Genomic DNA, 26,486 nt, shown 5'->3' with positions numbered 1-26,486 from the left:
CCTTCTGAGTGTGAGGGGAGCAGCAGTAGATGGACTTGTCCTGTTTCAGCAGAGAGCCCAGCAGTGAGTCAGGGTCCAGGGTTCCATCCTGGTTGTTGTTGGTGATGTTTCCTGCAGGGCCGGTGGTGTCGCCTGCTAAGGAGTCCCCTGTTACCAGAGTCTTGGGAAGCTGGTGTTGTAGAGAAGAGCCTCCCCAGTGGTGTAACTGAAAGGCAGCTGGAGGCTCCGCTTCCTTAGGTTGTCCTCTCCCTCTTCATCACTAAAAACAAGTACATTTTAGTCATTTAGCAGACGCTCTTATCCAGAGTGACTTTCAGGAGAAATTAGGGTTAAGTGCTTTGCTCAAGGGCACATTGACAGTTTTTCACCTAGTAAGCTTGAGGATTCCAACCAGCAACCTTTTGGTTACTGGCCCAACGCTCTTAACCACTAGGCTACTTGCCACCCCAATGGAATGACATTAAAGAATGAGGTTGTGTGTGTGTGCCTGCCGAGACGTACGTGAGGACTCTTTGGGATGCGATGATACACTCAGGCTGTCCGTTCTTGTAGACCAGTCTGGCGTTAGCCTGCACCCACACCCAGCCTGTCAGCTTGGTCAGCAGCCTGAATACTGTCATCCCACTCTCTCCGGTCTTTATCACTGGGCATGGAAACACACAAACACACACATTAACCAAGTTACACAGCAGATATGCAGTTTAACTGATAAACTAAAAACATCACCAAAAGTCACCTGGGATGTGGCATATGGTGAACAAAAGAAAAGCTGACATTTAAACAGAATTTTTCTCCTTGCTGTTTCTGTAAAAAAAGATACAGAAAATTCATAACGTTTCATGTGAATTGACAATGCAGCTGCCAGCAACGGTTTGGGTCTCACGATGCATCCTTTTCAGATGCTGAAGCATTGCACCTGTAGTACAATTCCTGTACCTCAATTCCACTTCGCAAAGTTGCCATTTCCTTCTCATTTAACGGGACTTCGCTGCTGTCACTTGCCTTTCTCAGCCATTTTTCAAAAGTTAACGACAATGATGTAGTGTGGAGAGTCGACTCCAAAAGAATAGATTACTCGACTCCTTGCACACAACGACTCCCGCTGTCGACTCCTGTTTCTGAGTGTTAAGATTAGATTGCGCTAAGAATCAACCCCTAAGATTCAGTATTTTTGGAACGGAGGAGAATTATTAGTTGCCAAACTTCAGAGAACACAAACACTGGCATCTTTCATAGAGAGCTAGCGAGGGCCAGGGAGAGAGGAGGCGCACATTATAGGCAGGTCGGCCACCAGGCAAACAGTCAGAAACACGCACTAGGCCTATCTATCTGTAATCAAAAGCTGTATCTCCTAACGTAAACTCGTACATCGCCTTGGTCCGTACAATTGCCCTTATTTTAGCGCCCCAAAAACGTAATACTTCCAGATCAACTGTAATGTCAATACCATTGTAAAGCACAATTTCTCCCCTTTCCAACAGAATCAATTACATGACCTAAACATTGCCCGTTTCTGCATAATTCAAGCAGGCAAAGAGCCCCGTCTGGTCTTTTTAAAAATGGAGGGTGGGGAAGCGAAACTAATGCGTGATAGTGAGAAGGAGATGTCGTGTGGGAAAATGGCTTTTTTTCACTTTATCAACTTATCGCCTCTAAAATGTAAAAAAAAAAAAAACACTATAAAGAGTTTATAGAATGTGTCATTACATACCTATTTGAAGGTTTGTGTCGAATTTGAATCGAGTTTTTAGGGCAGTGATAAAGTGATCTTCAGAAGTAAACAGCTTTTTGAGAGTCGTGATCGCTTGCAGTGAAGACGCAAATAATGACTAGGTATCCCCCTTACCCCGTCACTGTCCATTGTTTTTAAAGGATGATAGAAGTGCTACACCTGGTGGAGAGAGACTAACACCGAAATAGTAGCTTTAAGAGTGCTGTACGTTATGACATGACACGTCTAGATGTAACGGGTCCGTTTTTTCAACTTTTTCCAATACTATAGAGCCATTACCATGTCGATCAACGCTTGAATAGAAACTTAGTTCACACCCCTGATTTTGACGTAAACACAGTCCCATTAGTTTTCTTTGTAGCCTCGTTTGAATGTTGCGGTTGCGCACATTTGTACGGAATGGGGTGAGTTTACGGTAATGGAATGCTGTATCTTGCCATTTCTTGGCTTGCAATGTTTCGTAACTTCAGCAAAGCAGGGCCTATCACTAGGGCTGGGCGCTGTACCGTATTTGACGATACACGGGCATTGATGCAGGGACCGGTTTGGGTTTTTACTTGACCTTCTATAACGGTATTTGAATGTTTGGTTTGTTAAATGTGGTACACCTTGTGTAAAGTCCATTTTTATAGTTTACTTCGCTACTTGAGTCATCTCTGTCCACTCTTTCCATGCTGCTTTCCAGACAGACCTAGGCATGCACCATGCATTGCATGGGCTATGCAGCACATGCAACAATGTTGATGAAAATGCTGTTTTCACCTTGCTTCTTACTATAATTTTACTAGCGTTCTACAATTACACTATTGATTTGTGTTTCTTACATCTGAAAACAGCTAGTTGTCTTTTCTTAGCAAGTTGGGCCTAAATCCTGTTAGCCGCTAATCGCTAGCTAGCTAATAAATGTACTGAGTCAGAGCAAACGTAATTAGCTATACAGCCTGACAATACCAGTGATGGTGTAGACCTAAATCAACATGTTGTCTAAATCGGAGGAAAACGCGAAGCAAGAATATGTTAGCTACATGAAGTAGCTAAGAGAACATTCAATGTAGCCAAAGATTATAGGGTCCTCTAGGAAACACTTACCAACAGTTCCTACCCTGTCACAACAACTCTTCCCTGGCATTTTCATTCGTAGTCATGTCAAACACTGAATTCAAATGGCCCACTATTATATTCCAACTATAGAATTAGAATAATCCTTCTATTTCCATGATTCCAACAGTTCAATCATTTTTTTTGGTTGAAGTTGAATTGAACAGTATACAACAATCAGAATGGAGACCCATTGAAATCACTTAGAATGTATGTGTTGCCACCCTTGGGTCGCACTTCTCAAAGAAAATTGTGAACATTATTATTCAAAAACAAATTATCGTCAATATAATTGTTTTTTGCCTGATATGATATTTTGGCCATATCACCCAGCCGTACCTATCACCAATGAATAGGCTAGGATATATTACACACAACAGACCGAAGACTGAACACACTCACATCATTAATAAAGAGCAGGTGAGCCAGCCGAAGGAGGGGGCAGGCAAAAATGATGTCTTGTCTTGCATGTTTTGCAAATTCACCAAAGTAGCCTCAGGTTTCATTTTAAAATTACACAACTTTCCACAGGCATTTATAGCATACCGTTTAGTTAGGCTATAAAACTGAAAATAACATTTTAACTGCACTGATTTTAGCAAAAAAAAAAAAAGATTTTTCATAACATTAAGGATCCCAACTTTGTATAAAAGTTTGAATGTTCACACCTCTGCTTGTCACAAAGTCTAAATCAAATTTCAATCAAAATTGCCTTCAGGGATTAATAAAGTGTGGTCTTGTTTTATCATATCTTAAAACACCATTCATTTTTTAGAAGTTGCAGGAATGAATCTGTTCAGAAAGTCCCCTCAAGGACACTGGCTGTAGAATGTGCTACTCAACATGTAGAATGTGCAACTCAACATGTAGAATGTGCAACTCAACATGTAGAATGTGCAACTCAACATGTAGAATGTGCTACTCAACATGTAGAATGTGCTACTCAACATGTAGAATGTGCTACTGTAGAATGTGCTACTCAACATGTAGAATGTGCTACTCAACATGTAGAATGTGCTACTCAACATGTAGAATGTGCTACTCAACATGTAGAATGTGCTACTCAACATGTAGAATGTGCTACTCAACATGTAGAATGTGCTACTCAACATGTAGAATGTGCAACTCAACATGTAGAATGTGCAACTCAACATGTAGAATGTGCAACTCAACATGTAGAATGTGCAACTCAACATGTAGAATGTGCTACTCAACATGTAGAATGTGCAACTCAACATGTAGAATGTGCAACTCAACACTGTGCGTTTGAAATGTGACCCGCACGTTTTTGATCTCGGTCTGTCAGTCTCCATGAACTACACTACATGATAGGACTGTGTGCAGCAGGAGAGCAGTCTTACTCCTCATGTGGTTCTCAGCACAGTGCAGCATGTCAGCAGCATGGATGAACTGGTATCCCGAGCCATGGTTGCACAGCTCAGCCTCAGTGTAACCCAGCACCATCTTCCCTCTGTACAGGAGGACAGGAAAAACACAGGAAGCACAATCAAAACATGTCCCCTCCCTACTTCTGAATAGATCACACTTGTGATCTAAAAGCATAATTAATCATTAAGGCACAAGAGGGTGTGGTATATGGCCAATATACCATGTCTAAGGGCTGTTCTTAAGCACGACGCAAAGCGGAGTGCCTGGATACAACCCTTAGCCGTGGTATATTGGCCATATACCACAAACCCCCAATGTGCCTTATTGCTATTATAAAGTGGTTACCAATGTAATTAGAGCATTAAAAATATATGTTTCGTCACACCCGTGGTATACAGTATACTGATATACCACGGCTTTCAGCCAATCAGCATTCAGGACTCGAACCACCCAGTTTATAATCTCAAATATGATGAGATTGCGCTGATGGTTCCTCTTAAAATGTATAAATGATTTGAATTATTAGGTTTATTTGACAGGGACCACATACAATTAAAACATACATCTCACAAGACACGTGATGCATTGTACTAGATTTAGCTCAATAGCTCGTTCACAACTCCAGTACCCGGGCAGGTGAACAATAAAATGATTTACCATTCAGACGGCAAGCTTTGAATTCAATGTAAAATATTGTAGTGAAGTGGTATTGAAGGTGCTTAGCGGCAGTAAGCCCCACTAGACAGGCCCACTACTGTTATCGTCACTCACTTGGCGTCGCAGGCAATGGGGGTGAAGTCCAGCTTGTGCTTGGTCTTGAAGATGAAGTTCTTGGTGCGGATCTCCAGGATGGTGGGGGGCTGCAAGGGAGAGGCCAGGGCGAACAGAGCCAGCTGAGGCGGGATGGCCTTGCCCTCCTTTGTCCTCTCGCTCTGGCCATGGAGGAACTTTAGACGCCCCTGGATGTTCAGGGCCTGGAGAACGCGGAATAGCCATTAAACATAGTCAGGGCTGTGTCCCAAATGGCCCCCTATTTCACCCTGATGACGGTCGATTCAGACAGGAACATTGGTTAAATAAGATCCCATTAAACTGTTGGAAGGAGCGTCAAGATTATCAATGAGCTGGAGCTCTTTTTATTGAGTACACTTTTCTCCATGCAACTGGTAGCACCTTAAAGGGAAATTTCACAAATGTTCAACTTCCTATTCATCATCAACATATGAGAAAATGGCATCTTTCTATGTACTGTAGTAAAAAATATGGAGGAAGATAAGTGTTTCCAATGATATCATCGGTGCACATTTTAACCAATTATGAGGAGGCATTACCTACTAATTGCCTCCTAATTGTCTATGAATTGGTTGTCATTGGAAACACATCTTCCTCACTTTTTTACTACAGAACATAGAAACATGCCGTTTTCACATATATTGATGTTGGGGTGGTGCTGGATTTAAGCTACAATACTGAGTTTATGTAATAAGAAAACAATTTCCAATTCCAGCTAAATCTAATTATTCAGTGATTATAACTTGACATTCACAAAACTGTAGAGAAATGCAAAAACAATCCAAAAAAAGTAGAGAATATTTTTGTGTTCTCAAAGCTTGACTGCAAACGCTATCTGTAGGAAAACTTCCTGGTCTGGATAAGCAGTCTTTGGCCCCACCCTTTCCTGAACTCAAAGGGGAATTGGAGAAGCCTCACACTGATTCCCCCACTTCAGGACAACACATATTTAACCCCTTCCTGACACGCCACTCATCCTCAAAGAAAGTGACTTCAGTGGCTGTCATAATACAATTACAATCTCAAGAGTATCAGCGGGAGATGAGAGTTGATTTGCATTGCGCTGTAGTACACTGTTCACAAGTAATCTTTTTAAATTATTATTTTAAATGATTAGGGTTGAAAAATCCTTCCCTAAAATTCCCTAGATTTTCCAGAAATTGCAGAGATTTCCTCCACGAACTTACTAGGAAGCCAGTGGAGTTGTCCAGGAGACATCTTAACCTGCAGACAAAGTTGCGTTCCAGGAAGGTGGAATTCTCTGGTGGGAGTGCCTCTGGCTTGTAGACTGTGACATCCTGTGGCGAGGATGAATCTTCAAAGGCCAGAGAGGTGGGGGGTTACACATACTATAGCTATAATAGTGAATTACAGGATGTCTAGAGAAAATAGTATCTTCATATAGTAGACTAACTCTTCGCAGCAGCCCTCACCCCGAGCTGCAAACCTCACCCGGAGGGGACTGTTAACAGTCTCGTCCCCACACTACAAACCAGAATGTTATGCCTCATGTCATTAGCCATTTCCTACTGAGGAAAGACAGAATGCTAGGTAAGAGTTTCTTATCCAGGGCTGGGCCTAGGTCAGGCTCACCCCAGCCAGGTGCCACTTCTGGTCCAAGGTGAAACACTGCTCCACACTACGATATGGAGAGAGAATACAGTGACAGACTGTCTGGATAATATCAAAGATAGTAAAACACCAGTCCTCTATGATCAGTGTAACACGAGTAGGGCAAAGGACCCGTACAAAAAATATGGTTCTCCCCATGGAAACAACGTTACTCGTATGACCAGAGAATGTGAAATACTCCTCGGTTTTAGAAAGACACAAGCTGAGTGGATAGGTAGAGGGTGTTTTATGGCTTTATAAAAGTGTTGAAAAAAAGTGTTGTACAGTGCTGAATAAAATCTTAAACATGAACTCACTCATAAAAACAGCATCTCTTCACTGTATTTGTTGACAGTCTCTCTAGTCATGATTTTGTTACTCGCAGTAGTTTTGAAATCTCACAGTAGTCGACTATCAACTTCACTGTGGGCTCGTGGAAGCTGTGACACAGTGATCTGAGATCTCATTGGCCAGCGGTAGGCCTATAGGTGCAATTGATTTGCTATCCGGACCTGCCAGGTAGGTGGAGTTTGTACCGTCAGACACATGAAATGGGACAAAATGGGAACACTTCAACCTACCCGGCGTGCAGGACAGCTGAATCAAGTGCACCGAAAACAAACATTGTGTAAAAGTAATACAAAAATAGGAATGCAAGGCTTTATTGTTGGGCTTTATACAGAAATGTTTGGCGATCTACTTGGAAAGCCTTGGAGATCGACCAGTCGACTGCAATAGACCAGTTGGATGGACTAGAACATCTAGGCCTACATTCCTGGCTGACACAGCAGAGATACTGTACATTCAAGGAGGTTATTTCCTTTTGTGGCTCTCTTCACTTCCTAGTAGATACCATGTTTCCCTGTGCTTCACCAGCATACATGGAGCTGCTGGACTTAGAACATTAGGTAGCAGACACCCTAGGACTAATATATATAATGAAGGAACCTGCCAATGCAGGGGGAGCTCAATTAATATAAGATCTGGGGCAAGATAGGTTAGATAGTGTGGATTGGAGAGTGATAGCCTATAAGAAACAGACGTGCTGGTACAAATTGCATGTCGGCTGACTGTGTGGTGAAAAACTAATTCCAGTGCAGGTGAAAAATGCAGCTTTACCTGAGACCAGCTGTCCAGTGTCAGGGATGAGGGTGGGGTTGGAGGTTACCTGAGACCAGCTGTCCAGTGTCAGGGATGAGGGTGGGGTTGGAGTTTACCTGAGACCAGCTGTCCAGTGTCAGGGATGAGGGTGGGGTTGGAGGTTACCTGAGACCAGCTGTCCAGTGTCAGGGATGAGGGTGGGGTTGGAGGTTACCTGAGACCAGCTGTCCGGTGTCAGGGATGAGGGTGGGGTTGGAGGTTACCTGAGACCAGCTGTCCGGTGTCAGGGATGAGGGTGGGGTTGGAGGTTACCTGAGACCTGCTGTCCAGTGTCAGGGATGAGGGTGGGGTTGGAGGTTACCTGAGACCAGCTGTCCAGTGTCAGGGATGAGGGTGGGGTTGGAGGTTACCTGAGACCAGCTGTCCAGTGTCAGGGATGAGGGTGGGGTTGGAGGTTACCTGAGACCAGCTGTCCGGTGTCAGGGGTGTTCAGGGCCCAGTGGAGCTGTCTCTGTAACTCTGCTCGGTCCTCCATATGAATGACGTCATAAACACTCTGATGGACGACGTCTGACTGAGAAGCAAAAACATCCACCATCACCAAATACAAGTCTAGTAAACTACAAGAAAACAATGCAAACATGGACATTATTGTTGCTAGACAATACATCCTTCCTCTTCCCATCACTTATCTGATGGATCTTAGTCCTGACTTGTACTCTACAAATGTGCTCTGTACTGGGCCTTAGATTCAACCTGGGTTTAGTTCCGATACCCAAATGGACTTATTAGACTTGGTATCTGTTTAGGTCCTGGCTTTCGTTCATGTTGAGGAAATACCAGAGCAATCAGCTTTGTCCGGTGTGACCGGTGAAATTCACACGCAAACCGTTAGGTAACACAAATAATGATATGGACACTAGTAAATAAGCAGTGCTTACGCATTAGTCAGATGTTTTAACCCTATAAAATAGACCAATGTTTCAAGTTCTAAAGTCACATGCACAAGTACAGTGAAATGCCTTTCGTGCAAACCCTAACCCCAACAACGCAGTATTCAATACCAATGTAATACTAAAAATGGGGGGTAACACTAGTTAATTAATAGCACGAAGTGAATGTGGATGTGAGTTGTGTGATTGTAGTGAATGTGGATGTGAAAGTTGTGAGTGTGGATAGTATTAAGCTATTTGAAATTGGGATAACAGGATTTACATTTGGCTATTAAGCGGATTGAAATGTGGATAATATGTACTGAGTCAATGTGTGGAAGTGTGTGTGTTATTCTATATGTATGCAGAAAGACGCGTCTATAGAGACCATAGCATTTATGACTATATAAACTATTGATAGTATGGATGCTGAGGGTTTTTAGATACTATGGATGCTATAGGGACTGTGATGCTCAGGGACTATAGATGCTGTAGAGACTATGGGGACTGTAGAGACTATAGAGGAACCGTGGCAGTGATTCACATGGCTGAAGAAAGATAGAGCTAGTCTTAGAGATTACCGAGTGTGTTTGGAAATAGTACTAAGTGAATGTGGATGTGAGAGTTGTGGAAGTGTGGAAAGGATGTGTTAGGCTCATTGAAATATGGATGTTAAGGTGATTGAAATTTGGACAATAAGAAAATAGAAATTTGGATATTAAGATGAATGAAATTTGGATTAGAGTTTGAAATTGAGAATAATAAGAGATATTATTACTATTAAGTGCTGAGTGAATGAGAGCTGCCAGGGGACTGGCTCAGGTGTGAAAGAGGTAATATGGGAGATTACTGAGTACGTGTCTGAATGGATACCCCAACCTGTTCTGTGAGCTGAGTTTTCGATCTATAATGTTATCTACGGTTATTATAAATGTATAGGAAGTATCGGCAAGCTGGTCTTAGGAGAAGGATAGAGTGAGGCCAGAGAAGCCTCAGTGACAATTGTCTGTAGGCATTTATAAAAGGTGTCTACGTGGTCAGAGAACCACTGAAACTGTTGAAGTTACATATGCATAATAACTATGAAGTGTCTAAATGTGTCTGCAGCCACTACTCGTGTGTAACGATAGTCTACATGGTCTGAGAAACACTGATAATAGCACAAGGTATTATTGTAGGCATTTAGAGTCATTGATGCACATGAGTGGTATGGATGTCTGTAGGCATTTAGGATCTGTAACGTTATATAGGGAATCTGTGTATGTGAGAGATATGAAAGGGGAAAGGACTATTCCCGAATATGCTGTTAAATAGAACTAGTGTAAATATCTAAACCCATGTATGAATAGAAAACTAGTCTAAAGGAGAAATTGGCGAAGAAAAGTATACTGGGTTACGTGAGATTTGATAGTAACAATGGAGCAAAATTATAATTATATACAACTTGCACACCCAAACGTAGACGTACGTAAGTGGTGTACAAAATAGAGACATTAATAGTATAATGGGTTACTAGATTTGACGTTACAAATGTATGAAAGTATAATTGGTTACTTGAGTTTGCTCGGTAGAACTTGCTCGGTAGACTTATTATGGATAGAGCACACCATCTACAGTTCATCTTAAAATAAGACATTTAATAAGTGTGAAGTCCTAGTTGAGGGAAACAGATATGGAGGTTAGTGAAAATAAGAAAGTGAATGGTAATATGTGGCTTTCAGATAGCACTCTAATAATGCAATATCGTAGTAATTTGAAGAGTAAATGTTTCAATATAAGGTCACATGACGAACAGATGGATTGTGCATTGGGACTGATATTAAATTAGAGGCCACCATCTGGTGTTTGGGTTAGAGATACGTTTCCTGTGGAACAATAGATAGCAGCCAGTATTAACTGAACTCAAACATGCTGTAAGGGACACCGTGGGGACATTTGGGACAGCGGTATGAATAAAACACATTTTTGATAAGTTAAATTATTGTTACTCAATTTTATAGTTTGGGTAGCATAAATGATTTAAGGTAATGTAATCTAAAACAATATGTTTCCATTGCGTGGAACTGTGTCCAGAATTGAAGTAGATTCAAGTAAATGTTTTTCGTAACAAATATTGAGCTGATAAGCCAGCACCAACTCTTTGAAGGTCCTATCAGATTTGTTAAACAACAGGTTTCATATTTTGACTAGTTGATGTCCCAGGGACAGTCAGGACAGAACTGTATGCAACAGGTCAAAAAGACCAAGATGACAAGAGATGGGAGGGGCTCTAGGATTCTTTACTTTAGGTGCCTATTCAGCTTTACGGGACACTGTATCATCTGATGTGTCTGAAGTATAATTCTGTAAACGCACACTTATCAAGACTTCCTGCCTAAGATGCAGTAAACTCGATTAACGATGTAGAATTTTTAGGACCGATTCAAATCTAACAGTGAAAACTAAGTACATGTTTATTTTCTTTGTTCCAGGACAAGTTTTTGTTTTGTTTATAAAATTAGTGTTGTTTTACAAATGATTATGTATCTATATATATTGTTATGTATCTATATATATTGAATATTTGTTAGTGGTGTTACTGATTTATTGTGTGGGGTCTTTTTATTTTAGGTTTTCGTGGGTTTTTCACAGGTTAGAAAGGATGCACCTTAATTAAAAGGAAACACAAATGAAGTATCTATCGTCACAGTTTCGGTTGTACACATGTAAATTCTCTTGATAAAGAAATTTACAATCCCATTGTAAACCTGATACACAAAATGTTTGAAATGATTGAAATATCTTGAAGTAATGTCTGAGGTACAGGGAAAGAAACACTCACTTAATGGGGTTGATTGACCTCTGTTCTGACTTTCTGGTGAGGCCTGATCACCCTCATTAGAAAGACTAGAGACATTGGTTGAGATTTAAAATGGGCTACGTAAACACTAGAGAATTAGGAAGACGTTTATAATTTATCAACATTCCTGTGTGTGATTCGAACACGAGAAGGAGAGAGAGAGAGAGAGAGAGAGAGAGCGCTGCCCCTGAATGAGGGACACCTTTCTCTAGTCTATTTGACCATTACCTTATGGAGTTATCAAGGGTTGTAATTATAATTTTATTTGTATTTAACAGGCAGTGTTGTCATTTTTTTGTGATGCATGAATCATGATGTGAGTCATGTGTCCATAGGGGGAATTACCAGTCCCCTGGGGCCCTTTGGTAAATATGCAAATGGGTTTTATTCACATGACTGCACTTGTGATTCACATGACTGCACATTGATTTTTATTCCTCATCTGCACATATCACTCCAGTGTAAATATGCCAAATTGTAATTACTTCGCCACTATTGGCCTATTTATTGCCTTACCTGCTTACTTCATCTGCACACACTGTATACAGATTTTGCTATTGTGTTATTGACTGTACGTTTGTTTATCCCATGTGTAACTGTTGTTTTTGTCACACTGCTTTGCTTTATCTTGGCCAGGTCGCAGTTGTAAATGAGAACTTGTTCTCAACTGGCCTACCTGGTTAAATAAAGGTGAAAAGAAAAAAAATGTATAAGAATATGGGTAGTAGTAATAATTTGTGAATAATTTGAATAATTTGAATAATTTGTCTGGATTTCCGGAATCAGATATGCCCTAAACTAAACTGTTGTTCTGGTCGGTCTTCTCTCGAGGTTATGGTGAAGGTGACCACAGATGGTATCTAGATGCATAGAAGGTTTAATTAGGCAGAGAACAAGGTGAATCTCACCCCCACTAACCAGCTGAAGTAATGGCAACAATGGCGTTCACTATGGTCCTTCACCACCTGGAACCTGAGTCCGAGCCAGCAACCTGTACACAGCATCCAGTCGAAACTATCAACTGCCTTTTCTCTCATGCAATTTTCTCAGGAGTGCAACATGTGTCCACGTGGAGTGAGCATGGAGAGATCCCATCCAAACTTCTCTCATGCTGCTGGAGAACTGGTAGGAAAATGGACAAGACATAATGGACTGGAAAGAACAGTGGCGGCTCAGGTGAGAGAAATGGGGACATTATCAAGGGCCATCCATTTTGAACATGTGCCATTGGGAGGACAAACGGAAACGCCACAAGAATGAGTGCCGAGGGGGGGGGGTGTAGTCAACCGTGCCCGTAATTAATGTAGGGTTGTCCTAAATTGTTTATTTGGGGTATCAGGTTGATTGTGGAGGTCTGCACACAGCAAATGTATAGTACTTTAGACTAGAAATGCATTGAGGTAATCTGTCATTACCACAAATGAAGGCTGTGATGAAAAAAGTTCATGCTAGAAATATAAGATGAATATACTGTGTCAATGTAAATTCGGCCTGTATAGGTGTGTGCTGAATTGAGGGTCTTCAAATTTGAGTGAGAGAACCAATGTGAAGCACTAAGGGGGGAGTGTCATTATAAATTTGTGCTGGATAATTTATCAATAGTTCTAATTATGATTTGGAAAGGCTTCTAGAGACAAAGCTATGCCCAGAAAATGTGATGAGCCACTAGATTGTAGCTTGGGCTAATATTGCCCTAATCTCATTCATATCAAGGTTGGTGTGAAACTGTTATAATGTGTGCTCTCTCTTCCCTGTGAAATTCAATATGGATGTGCCCTAGACCAAATTCTGGAGATCTCTAGAAACATAGATGCTAAAAAGAATTGTATAAATTGGCTCTGCCAAACAGAGAGGTTTTTGACTATCTTTTGGCATGTAAAGGGGGCACATGTGCAATCATTGGTGATGAAAGTTGTACTTTTGTCCCAGATCACTCTTCTAATATGACTGATCTCACCAAATACATTTCCACTGTTGCTAAGAATAATTCCCCACAGAGTGGACACCTGCAACTTGGTTGGAATCCCTGTTTGGAAGTTGGGGATCCCAAATTACCAAAAATGGGCTGCAGCATATGTTTTTTTTCTTATTTTGCCTAATTGTGTTATTTAACTTGCTGTGCATGTGTGTGTATTTTATATAAATTCACTCCTGTTAATAGCAGTATAACCTCTTATGATGATAGTATTACCATACTAATTAGATTGTATAACCCAGAATGAAGGGTTTTAAATGATGAAGTGTCCGGTTTTATGTGTGGATTTCCCTTTAACAGAAGTATAGTACCTTTTGAGAGAAGCTATAATCTAATGCTTACCTTAAAATATAATGATAATCATCACAGATTGACTGGTAAGAGGGAATGTGATGGAGCATTTTATGTTTGTGCTCTTCTAATAACCAATTTCTGTGTTCATGCTAGTGAATGATTGAACAAATCCTCAATATCAGGATCTACAAATGTGCAATTTGGCAGTTCGCCCCAATATCTCAGTTTCAAAGTCTCAGGCTAGAGAGAAGAAGCCTCATGAGGTATTGTTCGGTCACATGAATGAAGCAAACGTTAATGATTCATTAATTATGAAATGATGAATAAGCTAAATCATGCAAATATAACTTGTCTGCAGTATATAAGAGAACTAACATGACTGTCCTGTAAGAGCTCCTGATCGACATGTGTACTTGATGCATTGAGTTGGTTGGAACCTCTCCAGTGTGGATAATAACGAATTATTAATTTAAGATTGACTTTGGGTGACCCTGTGTAGAATTTCCACGACAGAGGCATTACGGAAAGTACTTTTACTGGATTAAACTATGGAAACTCCATACATAACATTGTTTAATGCAAGAACTACTAGCATAGTAATCAAATGTGCTTCAATAACTATTTATTTTGAATGAGGATGGGAATTAAGAATCTATAGCCTACTTTTTTATCACAGTCAGAACTAACACTTACATATGAGGTGTGCCACAAATGCACTGGCTGGCTAGGCTACCTAGACCTTTTCATTCCAAATTATTGACTGAAAGTGATGACAAATTATCAACAAAGTGATGACATATACGGTGTGAATAACTTTTTAATTACAGGTGCATACTAGACGAAGCACTCTCCATAAAGCAAGCTGAGCCATATTTGTTCTATGGTCCAATTGTAGTTGGTCTCTGTGTTTCCCTCAGAATCAGCCTAAACAAGAATTGTTCCACTGCACCAGAGTACAGAGAGGAATGAAATACACCTTCACTCTACATTTTCACTGAGTTTACACCTTCACATTTCAAATTCATTCCATGTTTGCTTCATGCATTATATCATCCTGTCAAATAAAGGGAATGTTGTACATGCACTCTGGTTTATTTTTACAGTAGTAAATGTTGCACATGCAATCGTTTTTACAGTAGTAAATGTTGCACATGCTCTCTGTTTTATCTTTACAGTAGTAATTGTTACATTAGACATTCTAGGCTGACTTGAGGAAAGAGGATTAATCTCTCTTTTGGTTTTCCTTGTCATACTTGCTGTAGTCTGATCTTGGTAATCTATTAATGTTTAAGGTAGTTCATGCAAAATTAGGAGGCAGGGAGGAAACTTGCCAGAACTGAACATCGGTAGTACAGTAGTAGTTAGCTAGATAGTAGAGAAATGTGAATCTTGCATGGATTCTATGTAAATCGAAGACATCCAAGAAGGAAAATTAATAACTTTAGTGGGTTAAGGAAATGTTCAGCCTATAATTAGCGAATTAGTTCAATTTGAAATAAAACATACATTTGATTAGCTGGCAGATTGATTTGATAGGCAGCAAGCTAAAGTTATTAGCTGTCTGGGTTTCTATGGGCTGAACAATGCTAGCTAACGTTAGTTGCTGATTGCTAGCCACAAGATCGTAACGTTTAACAAGTTGCAGTTCTCTATGTGTCACTCATTTTAGTGTAGAAGGGTTTTTATAACGTTTGGAAAATGTGTGTGATGTTTTATGCACCCTATTCATCATGTTAGCGGCAAACGATGTCCAAACTCCGAAGGTTTGTGCTAGCTACAGTGTGTTTTTGCTTATCCCTGAAGGGGTGGCTGGAAGCTGAAGGGTGGTCCTATGTAAAAAAAAAAAAAAATAGATCATGATTCATTCAATTTGAAATGGGGATAGCCAACCCTTCACTATTGATGCTTCGTGCTGACACATCAAAGCAGCCATTCCAGTCTCAGGAAGACTCTGAGAGCTGGGGTCAGCCAGACTACATTTATAGAGAGGTTAAAGAGCCTTTACCTGGTGAAAGCCCAGGTAGTCCTGGATGGTGGAGGATGCATAGAAGATTGTGCCACCAGCCGTGACGACCAGAACAAAGCCATTCAACACCTGAGAGGAGAGAGGAATAGAACGGACTAGTATACCGTTATACACTGAACAAAAATATAAACGCAACATGTAAAGTGATGATCCTATGTTTCATGAGCTGAAATAAAATCATCCCTGTTAGTGAGCATTTCTCCTGTGCCAAGATAATCCATCCACCTGACAAGTGTGGCATATCAAGAAGCAGATTAAACAGCATCATTACCCAGGTGCACCTTCTGCTGGGGACAATAAAAGTCCACTTTAAAAAGGTGCAGTTTTGTCACAACACCACAGATGTATCAAGTTTTGAGGGAGCGTGTAATTGGCATGCTGACTGCAGGAATGTCCACTTGAGCTGTTGCCAGATCATTGAATGTTCATTTCTCTACCATAAGCTGCCTGCAATGTCATTTTAGAGAATTTGGCAGTAAGTCCCACCTACTTGGACGATCCCAGGCCCACCCACGGCTCCACCCCTGTCCAGTCATGTGAAATCCATAGATTAGGGCCTAATGAATTTATTTCAGTTGACTGATTTCCTTATATGAACTGTAACTCGGTAAAATCTTTGCAATTGTTGCCTTTATATGTGTTTAGTATACATGTTTACACACATCTAGACTACATGTGGTCATATGAAGTAGGCCTACAGCTATAAAGAGCAAACAGCAAAATGTGAAATGTCAAAGGAACTGAAAGGCCTATAGAGTTTTGTCTGTGTCCCAAATGGCACCCTATTCCCTATGTATTGCAATACATTTGGTCAAAAAGTATGACTCAATATTCCATGCTTTCTGGGAATGTTCTAAAGACTAAAGTTATGGGCGGAGTTAGAATGTTGGCTGTCAGAATTATTACAATGTAAATTTATTTTAATCCATCTGTCTGCATATTTCAAACATGGCATATGAGGGTGCAGTGAGATAACCGATAGGTTCTCACACTGCACCCTCGTCATTCATCTTGAAAAAAACATGCTTAAAAGCAGGAAAATCAACCAATCCTCTTAACACAATGGAAAGGTCAAATTCTTTATTATCTAAATGTTGAAAGTGTGTGGGCGACTCAGAGAAACAAAATGGTGCAGTTTGAGGCCATGTGGTGGAGAGTGATGGGGGTGTGTGGGTCTGTCTCAGCAGGTGTGATATAGTCTGTTTGTGTGATGTTGTCGTTTGTATGGGTATGTATGTATGGGCGGCAGGGTAGCCTAGTGGTTAGAGCATTGGACTAGTAACCAAAAGGTTGTCAGCTCGGGGATTTGAACTTACAAGGTACAAAATCTGTCGTTCTGCCCCTGAACAGGCAGTTAACCCACTGTTCCTAGGCCGTCATTGTAAATAAGAATTTGTTCTTAACTGACTTGCCTAGTTAAATAAAGGTAAAGTAAGTTTTGTATTGTTGGAAACAATAAAATCAACATTTTTTTTTAAGGAATAAGTTGCATTTGGTCAAAAGTAGTGCACTATACAGGGAATAGGGTTCCATTTGGGAAGCAGCAATTGTGTTTGTATCTACCCTATTCCATGTAGAGTCAGTTCAAAGATCAGACAGTTCAAGGATCAGATACGCAACAGTATATGATTAACTCTGGAATTATTTGGACAGGAAAAGCTAACATGCCACATGGCCCTGCATGGTGTGGTTCAACTGCAGTTCATCCCAATTCAACCAATAACTTTCCAATGTAAGATCAGGGAACTGATCAGGGAACAGGTACGTCCTGTTAATGTAAGCTTACTCGTTAAGATCTAAAAAAAAAAAAAAAAAAGGACAAACTGATCCTAGATCAGCACTCCTACTCTGAGACGACAAAAATATGTGCTGCTTTTAATATCGGTTTCTCCTTTGTTGTGTTTTATTAGGGTATGTATTGGCTGGTGCAATCAAATGTACCCTGTGTGGGATTAATAAAGTACTTACCTTATCATGAATACAGGCTCTTTGTGGGATTAATAGTTATTATTTTATCATGAATACAGGCCCTGGAGTGCTATGGTAACAGACAGGGTGGCTACTGAATAGACCCCACTAACCTGTAGTAACAGGCTACTGAATAGACCCCACTAACCTGTAGTAACAGGCTACTGAATAGACCCCACTAACCTGTAGTAACAGACAGGGTGGCTACTGAATAGACCCCACTAACCTGTAGTAACAGGCTACCGAATAGACCCCACTAACCTGTAGTAACAGGCTACTGAATAGACCCCACTAACCTGTAGTAACAGGCTACTGAATAGACCCCACTAACCTGTAGTAACAGGCTACTGAATAGACCCCACTAACCTGTAGTAACAGGCTACTGAATAGACCCCACTAACCTGTAGTAACAGGCTACTGAATAGACCCCACTAACCTGTAGTAACAGGCTACTGAATAGACCCCACTAACCTGTAGTAACAGGCTACTGAATAGACCCCACTAACCTGTAGTAACAGGCTACCGAATAGACCCCACTAACCTGTAGTAACAGGCTACCGAATAGACCCCACTAACCTGTAGTAACAGGCTACCGAATAGACCCCACTAACCTGTAGTAACAGGCTACCGAATAGACCCCACTAACCTGTAGTAACAGGCTACCGAATAGACCCCACTAACCTGTAGTAACAGGCTACTGAATAGACCCCACTAACCTGTAGTAAGAGCTCTCCCTCTGGAACGTGAAGTTCTTTCTTCTTCAGAACATTACTCTCTGGGCGCTGGGAGGCTGTGGATTGTAGGGTCACTGCAACACAATAAAATCAAGATTAAGGTTGCTGTCCCATAGAGGATTTCCATCACACACTGAAGGAATGCAGAGGAACCAGTTACAGTGCATCACTACAGACAGAGACCCATTCACAATAATGTGAGATAGACCTAATGGTACTAGTTGTTCCTGTGGAAGAGAATTTGATGGGCATTTTAAATCAACCTATCTATTTGTGTGTAGTGTAGTAGCCATATAGGCTAGGCAACAGCAAATCATCTTCAGATAGATGGTGCAGTGTGATGCCTTATGTTTCAGTGTGATTAAGAGAACAGACCCCAACTGTGCTGGTCGGGCCCTATAGCCTAGCTACAGTTGGAGAGTTGTGCCAGTAGAACGTGGATAGGGAACTCAAAGTCCTCAGGGCCAGAATGGTGTCACACTTCCTCCCCGTCTAGCAAACACAGTTGATTAAACTAATTACATTATAAACTGATGATCATGATTAGTTGATTATTGGAGTCAGGTGTGTTAGCTAAGGCTGGAGTAAACGTGTGACACCAATCAGGCCCCCGAGGACTTGCCCATCCCCGCAGTAGAATGACGTCCTCTCAGGCAGTCCCATCCCCGCAGCAGAATAACTCAGGAAGTCTGCAACCACAATTATTTTTCCCCTTTATTCATACAGGTAAGTCATTTAAGAATGTTTTCTTATTTACAATGACGACCTGTCCACAATCTTGATTGTATTCTCATACGATGGCCAAAATAATCCCCCTTCACCTCTGGTTCACATCAACCTACACCCATCCCCTTATCAGAGCCGAGTCAACACTTCTCACTCATCTAAACAAGTCAAAGTTTAGTTGTTGGCTCATACTACAGACTATCAAACACTCTGCACCCCAAATGGCATCCCATTCCCTATAGTGAAATACTTTTGACCAGAGCCCATGCCCTTGGCAAGCGTAGTGCACTGAACAGGGAATAGAGTGCCATTTGGGATGCAGGAGACCACTGTTTTATAACCCTCCTCAGGAGTCTGTGGAGTCAAGAGTTCAACAAGTCTGTTCTAATATAGATTACTCAAGCAAACACCCCCCTCTCCCCTCCCCTTGGGAGTCTAGGAACTCTGCCGATTACACAAAGCACCACAGCAGCAGCAGGCAGCAACACAACACAAAGGCCAGGAATCCTGGCTGCTAGCAGGTCTCAGAGGAAACTAAAATAACAGTAGAACATTTTATTCTGCTGACTTTTTCCTCATGCAAGTCAAGCTAATTGAATTGTTGAGTCACTCAAAATATAAAGGGCTCCCCAAGGGAAGACCGTGTAAAGATGAAGGCTAAATGTTTACATCTCAGACAACTAATAGCCTACAAGTTCTAAGCAATACATTCAAATCAGTCTACATTTTTCAGCTTCCTTGCTTTTTTTGTGGTTCTGCAAATGTTGGATTGAATGTACAATTTAAACCCCCCATCCCTAATGCATGTTTAAATATCGGACTATAAGTTGTGCCTTCCTGTATTATACTTATACACTGCTCAAAAAAATAAAGGGAACACTAAAATAACACATCCTAGATCTGAATGAATGAAATATTCTTATTAAATACTTTTTCTTTACATAGTTGAATGTGCTGACAACAAAATCACACAAATGATCAATGGAAATCAAATTTATCAACCCATGGAGGTCTGGATTTGGAGTCACTCTCAAAATTAAAGTGAAAAACCACACTACAGGCTGATCCAACGTTGATGTAATGTCCTTAAAACAAGTCAAAATGAGGCTCAGTAGTGTGTGTGGCCTCCACGTGCCTGTATGACCTCCCTACAAAGCCTGGGCATGCTCCTGATGAGGTGACCTCCTGAGGGTCTCCTCCCAGACCTGGACTAAAGCATCCGCCAACTCCTGGACAGTCTGTGGTGCAACGTGGCGTTGGTGGATGGAGCGAGACATGATGTCCCAGATGTGCTCAATTGGATTCAGGTCTGGGGAACGGGCGGGCCAGTCCATAGCATCAATGCCTTCCTCTTGCAGGAACTGCTGACACACTCCAGCCACATGAGGTCTAGCATTGTCTTGCATTAGGAGGAACCCACGGCCAAACACACCAGCATATGGTCACACAAGGGGTCTGAGGATCTCATCTCATCTCTCATCTCACCTAATGGCAGTCAGACTACCTCTGGCGAGCACATGGAGGGCTGTGCGGCCCCCAAGAAATGCCACCCCACACCATGACTGACCCACTGCCAAACCGGTCATGCTGGAGGATGTTGCAGGCAGCAGAACGTTCTCCATGGCGTCTCCAGACTGTCACGTCGTCACATGTGCTCAGTGTGAACCTGCTTTCATCTGTGAAGAGTACAGGGCGCCAGTGGCGAATTTGCCAATCTTGGTGTTCTCTGGCCCTCATGGAGTCTGTTTCTGACCGTTTGAGCAGACACATACACATTTGTGGCCTGCTGGAGGTCATTTTGCAGGGCTCTGGCAGTGCTCCCTCTGCTCCTCCTTGCACAAAGGCGGAGGTAGCGGTCCTGCTGCTGGGTTGTTGCCCTCCTACGGCCTCCTCCACGTCTCCTGATGTACTGGCCTGTCTCCTGGTAGCGCCTCCATGCTCTGGACACTACGCTGACAGACACAGCAAACCTTCTTGCCACATCTCGCATTGATGTGCCATCCTGGATGAGCTGCACTACCTGAGCCACTTGTGTGGGTTGTAGACTCCGTCTCATGCAGAACCCACCTGCAGAACCACTCCTTTATTGGGGTGTCTTGCTAATTGCCTATAATTTCCACCTGTTGTCTATTCCATTTGCACAACAGCATGTGACATTTATTGTCAATCAGTGTTGCTTCCTAAGTGGACAGTTTGAATTCACATAAGTGTGATTGACTTGGAGTTACATCGTGTTGTTTAAGTGTTCCCTTTATTTTTTTTTTGAGCAGTGTATAAAAATGTATTCTATTCTACTGAGCCATTTACCTTGTTCGTATTCTTACCCTTTATTATGTCTTCTTGTCAAGAAGGAACCTTTTAGGGTTGGGCAGTATCAAGATATTCATATCGTCATACAGTCCTTCTCGCATACAGAGATAAACAGTACTACAGGCTTATTAGTACACAAGGAGGTGCCAAAAAAAACAAACAGGCGTCCATTAACAGAATGCCAACAAAATTAGCACACAAATTTCAATGGAGGCTGCTAGCTAAATATTCTAATGAGCGCAAATGAAAATAAATAAATTGCAAAGACAGGCAATCCATCTCGTAAAGTTACACGTACATAGGTAGGCACTACCGAAGGTTTTTTGACATTTCCAAGTGATTGTGAACGAGAGACATTGTGCAAATGAACAAAGTTTTGACACATGCTTGTCTGAAGGAATAACAGTACAGGCTCTGGAGCAGCATGTGTAGGCTACATGCTGTGTCTGTGTGGAGTCTGGAGTCGCTAGGGCAACGGATCTGCCTGCTCTGCTCGGAGAATAGGGGGAAGGAGAAGACGGCTGAGAACGGAGGAGAAAAAACAAGGAAATGAAAAGATTGCAGTGCCAGCTGTACAGATAACACATTCAAAGGACTGACTTCTCAAATATGGCAGAAAGCTAAAACAATATGATGACCCATCACCTTATTAATTAGATTAAGTAGCAAGTTAAACTTCGGGGTCACGTTTACACAGAATTTTGAACTCTTTAGAAAGATCTTCCCGCGTTCTGTAAATGCAGATGTAAAATGGATCTTATTGTAATTTCTGCTCTGCATTAGACTAATTTTGTGCTTCAGTTGCACTTCTCCACTCAGATGAGAATTCAGGAATGGGCATTCTATCAGCAGACAGCACTCTGACTGATGTGTAGCTACTGTTCTCCATCATTCTATCAGCAGACAGCGCTCTGACTGATGTGGAGCTACTGTTCTCCATCATTCTATCAGCAGACAGCACTCTGACTGATGTGTAGCTACTGTTCTCCATCATTCTATCAGCAGACAGCGCTCTGACTGATGTGTAGCTACTGTTCTCCATCATTCTATCAGCAGACAGCACTCTGACTGATGTGTAGCTACTGTTCTCCATCATTCTATCAGCAGACAGCACTCTGACTGATGTGTAGCTACTGTTCTCCATCATTCTATCAGCAGACAGCACTCTGACTGATGTGTAGCTACTGTTCTCCATCATTCTATCAGCAGACAGCACTCTGACTGATGTGGAGCTACTTTTCTCTGGTACTTTTCTCAGTGTAGCCAGCCATTTTCCACCTTTAAAATGCCAGATGAACTTTAAACAAAACATGAGGAAATTTAGCTTGCTACATTCTTTATATAATATTAGAAATATGATGGCTATGCATAGTTTTTGCAAAACATACCTTGCTTTTTCATTGTAAGCTCATGTACTTGGTGGCATTTCTGCTGCCATCTGATGAAAATGAAGCTATTTTCTGCCGAATGTGTTGCACTAATGTTTTTCCTGTGAAGGAAAGCTATAGTTGCACGTCCCTGATCACTCTACTGACTCTCAATATAAAACAGGTTCATGTCAACACACAGCTGGACTCACCTGCTCCCGTTTCCTCCTGTTGTGCCATTTCCAAACAAACAGGTGACAGGTTCAACTGTTCTGGGGAACTATGGTGAGCTTCATAATGTACAATAATGTGACTGGCTCAACTGTTCTGGGGAACTATGGTGAGCTTCATAATGTACAATAATGTGACTGGTTCAACTGTTCTGGGGAACTATGGTGAGCTTCATAATGTACAATAATGTGACTGGCTCAACTGTTCTGGGGAACTATGGTGAGCTTCATAATGTACAATAATGTGACTGGTGAAATGAAGAACACAATCTGCTTCATCTCCTAAGGTATTGCACAAGTTGACTGCAGGCATTTAATAAAAAACATTTGCTACAAATATTAAAATGTATTGAAACACTTCAAATAAATAGTTTAATCTGTATTGTCGGTATAGAAAAAGCATCCCGTGGCTATTTCCAAATACCCCGTATACAGCACCTAAAGACTCTCAGACCATGGGAAACAAGATTCTCTGGTCTGATGAAACCAAGATTGAAATCTCTGGCCTGAATGCCAAGCTGGAGGAAGTCTGGAGGAAACCTGGCACCATCCCTACGGTGAAACATGGTGGTGGCAGCATCATGCTGTGGGGATGTTTTTCAGTGGCAGGGACTGGGAGGCTGGTCAGAATTGAGGGAAAGATGAACGGAGCAAAGTATAGAGAGTTCCTTGATGAAAACCTGCTCCAGAGCGCTCAGGACCTCAGACTGGGGCGAACGTTCACCTTCCAACAGGACAACGACCCTAAGCACACAGTTAAGACAACGCAGGAGTGGCTTCGGGACAAGTCTCTGAATGTGCTTGAGTGGCACAGCCAGAGTCCGGACTTGAACACGATCAAACATCTCTGGAAGGACTTGAAAATAGCTGTGCAGCGACGCTACCCATCCAACCTGACAGAGCTTGAGGGAATCTATAGAGAAGAATGGGTGAAACTCCCCAAATATCGGTGTGCCAATCTTGTAGTGTCAAGAAGACTAGAGGCTGCCAAAGTTGCTTCAACAAAGTACAAAGGTCTGAATAATTATGTAAATGTGATATTTCAGTTTGTTTTTAACAACTGAGTGGAGGTCCAAACAGCCGAGTGGAGGTCCAAACAGCCGAGTGGGGGTCCAAACAGCCGAGTGCGGGTCCAAACAGCCGAGTGCGGGTCCAAACAGCCGAGTGGGGGTCCAAACAGCCGAGTGGGGGTCCAAACAGCCGAGTGGGGGTCCAAACAGCCGAGTGCGGGTCCAAACAGCCGAGTGCGGGTCCAAACAGCCGAGTGCGGGTCCCGAGGATGGATACTCGAACCGGGACGATACCAGTATCGCAATATTCGTTAGTATCATGGCAAGGAAACAAAACAAAGCCTTAATGTTGGAAACAAACATCATTATGTTGTCATCCAGAGTCACATGTATTTATTTTCCAAGCTATAGCCACTACTTTACATACAGCAGGTTTTAAAATGACCAAAGAGTTTACTTCGAGTTTTCATTTTTGCCATGGAAAAAAATACTGCAATACGGGTATCGTCACAGCCCCACTTTCTTAGAGTCCAAACAGCCTAGTCTGCATCCCAAACAGCACCTTTTACCCTATATAGTTCACTACTTTTGACCCGAATAGGGTGCCATTTGAGATGCAAACATAATGTCCTGCAAGGGGGAGGATGTGGTCACAGTTTTCCCTTGGCAGATCCCTCAGAACCCTTTAATAATGTATGTGGTTAATGCTAGAAAACTATCTATTGTTGCAGCACTTCCGCTAAGACAGATCACAAGATTACACATTTATATGTTACTTTCCACAGGATTTCACACACCCTGATGGCATCCTGTTATTTCAGAGAGTCCTCCCTTTCTTGAGAGAGCGACAAGCGAGAGAGAGAGAGAGATCTAGCCACTGCCTCCCAGACACCACAGTAGTTGATAGTGACTGATATAGTTGATCAGGACAGCAGGTAGCCTAGTGGTTAGAGCGTTGGGCCAGTCGCTAGATCGAATCCCTGAGCTGACAAGGTAAAAATATGTCGTTCTGCCCCTGAAAAAGGCAGTTAACCACTGTTCCTAGGCCGTCATCGTAAATAAGAATGTCTTCTTAACTGACTTGCCTAGTTAAATAAAAGTTTTAAAATCAGACAGTAGTCAGATCCATAGCGATAATATCTTAACATAATTCAACCCTAAATATGGACAATAGGGTGTGTTATGATCATGCCTTACCATTGAAAAAGCTCTTGGCACGCAGGTAGCTGACACAAAGCCTGAGGATGGTCAGTTTGTCCAGCTTGGAGATGACATCCTGGGGGTAAGGAAGCAGACTGGCCAGCCTGTCCAACTCCCCATTCAGGCGTTCCCGGTGCCTCTTGGAAGGGTTTGATTTGGCTCCTTCTGGAGGTGGCTTCACACTACGAGGAGGAGAATGTCTGCCATCAATGTCTCATGTGATGATATTCCTCGGTCTTGTTATGTAGCCTAAATGGTAGATACTGTATGTTTACGAAAGTGTGAATGAATGCAACTCATGGAGTCCACAGAAAGAAATATCATTGTCCAAGGTTTAAACATGCTTCTTTCTGTACCTCATTCAGACCTCATACAAATCAGACTAGGGAGTCTGTCAGTCAACCCTATTCCATGAACATAATAACAGTACTACAATTGAACTGTCACTCACAAGGCATCCTAATTCTGCACACTGATGTGGCATACTTAACATGCACTAGACTAGTAGTGACATAACTTTGTCTACAACCCCTAACTAGCTGGCTATGCTGTTGTAGCGGCGATCAGTTACCTAACGTGACTGTACCTTCTCTGAGGCTTTTTCCTCTTGCGACTTGCATACATGTTGGTGCTATTTATTCCCAAGGTGTACTATGGAATGCCAAGCGCACTGGAAAGACAGCAAGCTAGCTGACAGGACAGGGTACGCAGTCAAATCCCTGCTTCTGCTAGGCTAGCTAAATAACACGTATCATGTTAGCTAGCTGACAATCAAACCAAAACATGGTCGATTACTCAGTAAGATGCATTTTCATGCATTCTACAAAACGATATAGCCAGTTAAATGCATACCTGCATTATTAAGCGAAAAGAAATATGTTTGCTACATATATTAACAACCTAATTTAGCTAGAGAAAGTGGAAAAGTTCAAAGAAGAGAATGATGATAAATTGCCAACACTGAGCCGTCAATGGATCGTGCCGTGCGAGCTTCCTTGCCAAACGCGGATAGACTATAAATCAAATCGGAATATATTCGCCGAACATTAGCCACGCGAGAATTTCATAGCTACAACAAACGTCATGCAAACTGCAGAAATTGGACATTTGTGGTCATTTCTTTCACACCCCTTTAGCTCCACCCACCGGGTA

General features: G+C 41.9%; 1 protein-coding gene across 1 annotated transcript; it reads right to left on the bottom strand.

Annotated features, from left to right (window-relative positions):
* Positions 1-73: 73 nt before the first annotated feature.
* On the bottom strand, positions 74-26,486 carry ahr1a (aryl hydrocarbon receptor 1a). The gene is made up of 10 exons (XM_042315041.1): positions 25,906-26,486; positions 25,332-25,516; positions 18,474-18,565; positions 15,769-15,858; positions 8,183-8,297; positions 6,199-6,326; positions 4,991-5,193; positions 4,192-4,301; positions 502-643; positions 74-259 (listed from the first exon to the last, which is right to left on the bottom strand). Exons 1-10 carry the CDS (start codon positions 25,956-25,958, stop codon positions 151-153), a joined length of 1,227 nt encoding a protein of 408 aa, XP_042170975.1. The 5' UTR covers positions 25,959-26,486; the 3' UTR covers positions 74-150.

Source organism: Oncorhynchus tshawytscha, unplaced genomic scaffold, assembly GCF_018296145.1.
Source record: "Oncorhynchus tshawytscha isolate Ot180627B unplaced genomic scaffold, Otsh_v2.0 Un_contig_4294_pilon_pilon, whole genome shotgun sequence".
Taxonomy (NCBI): domain Eukaryota; kingdom Metazoa; phylum Chordata; class Actinopteri; order Salmoniformes; family Salmonidae; genus Oncorhynchus; species Oncorhynchus tshawytscha.
This window is presented reverse-complemented; position numbering and strand designations above follow the sequence as displayed.

Coding starts and splice junctions, on each gene's coding strand:
- ahr1a (XM_042315041.1), bottom strand. CDS start 25,958: ATGTATGCAAGTCGCAAGAGGAAAAAGCCTCAGAGAAGGTACAGTCAC. Junction 6,327..8,182: donor CACCGGACAGCTGGTCTCAG/GTAACCTCCAAC, acceptor TGGCCTTTGAAG/ATTCATCCTCGCCACAGGAT. Junction 4,302..4,990: donor CCCATTGCCTGCGACGCCAA/GTGAGTGACGAT, acceptor CCTCCTGTACAG/AGGGAAGATGGTGCTGGGTT.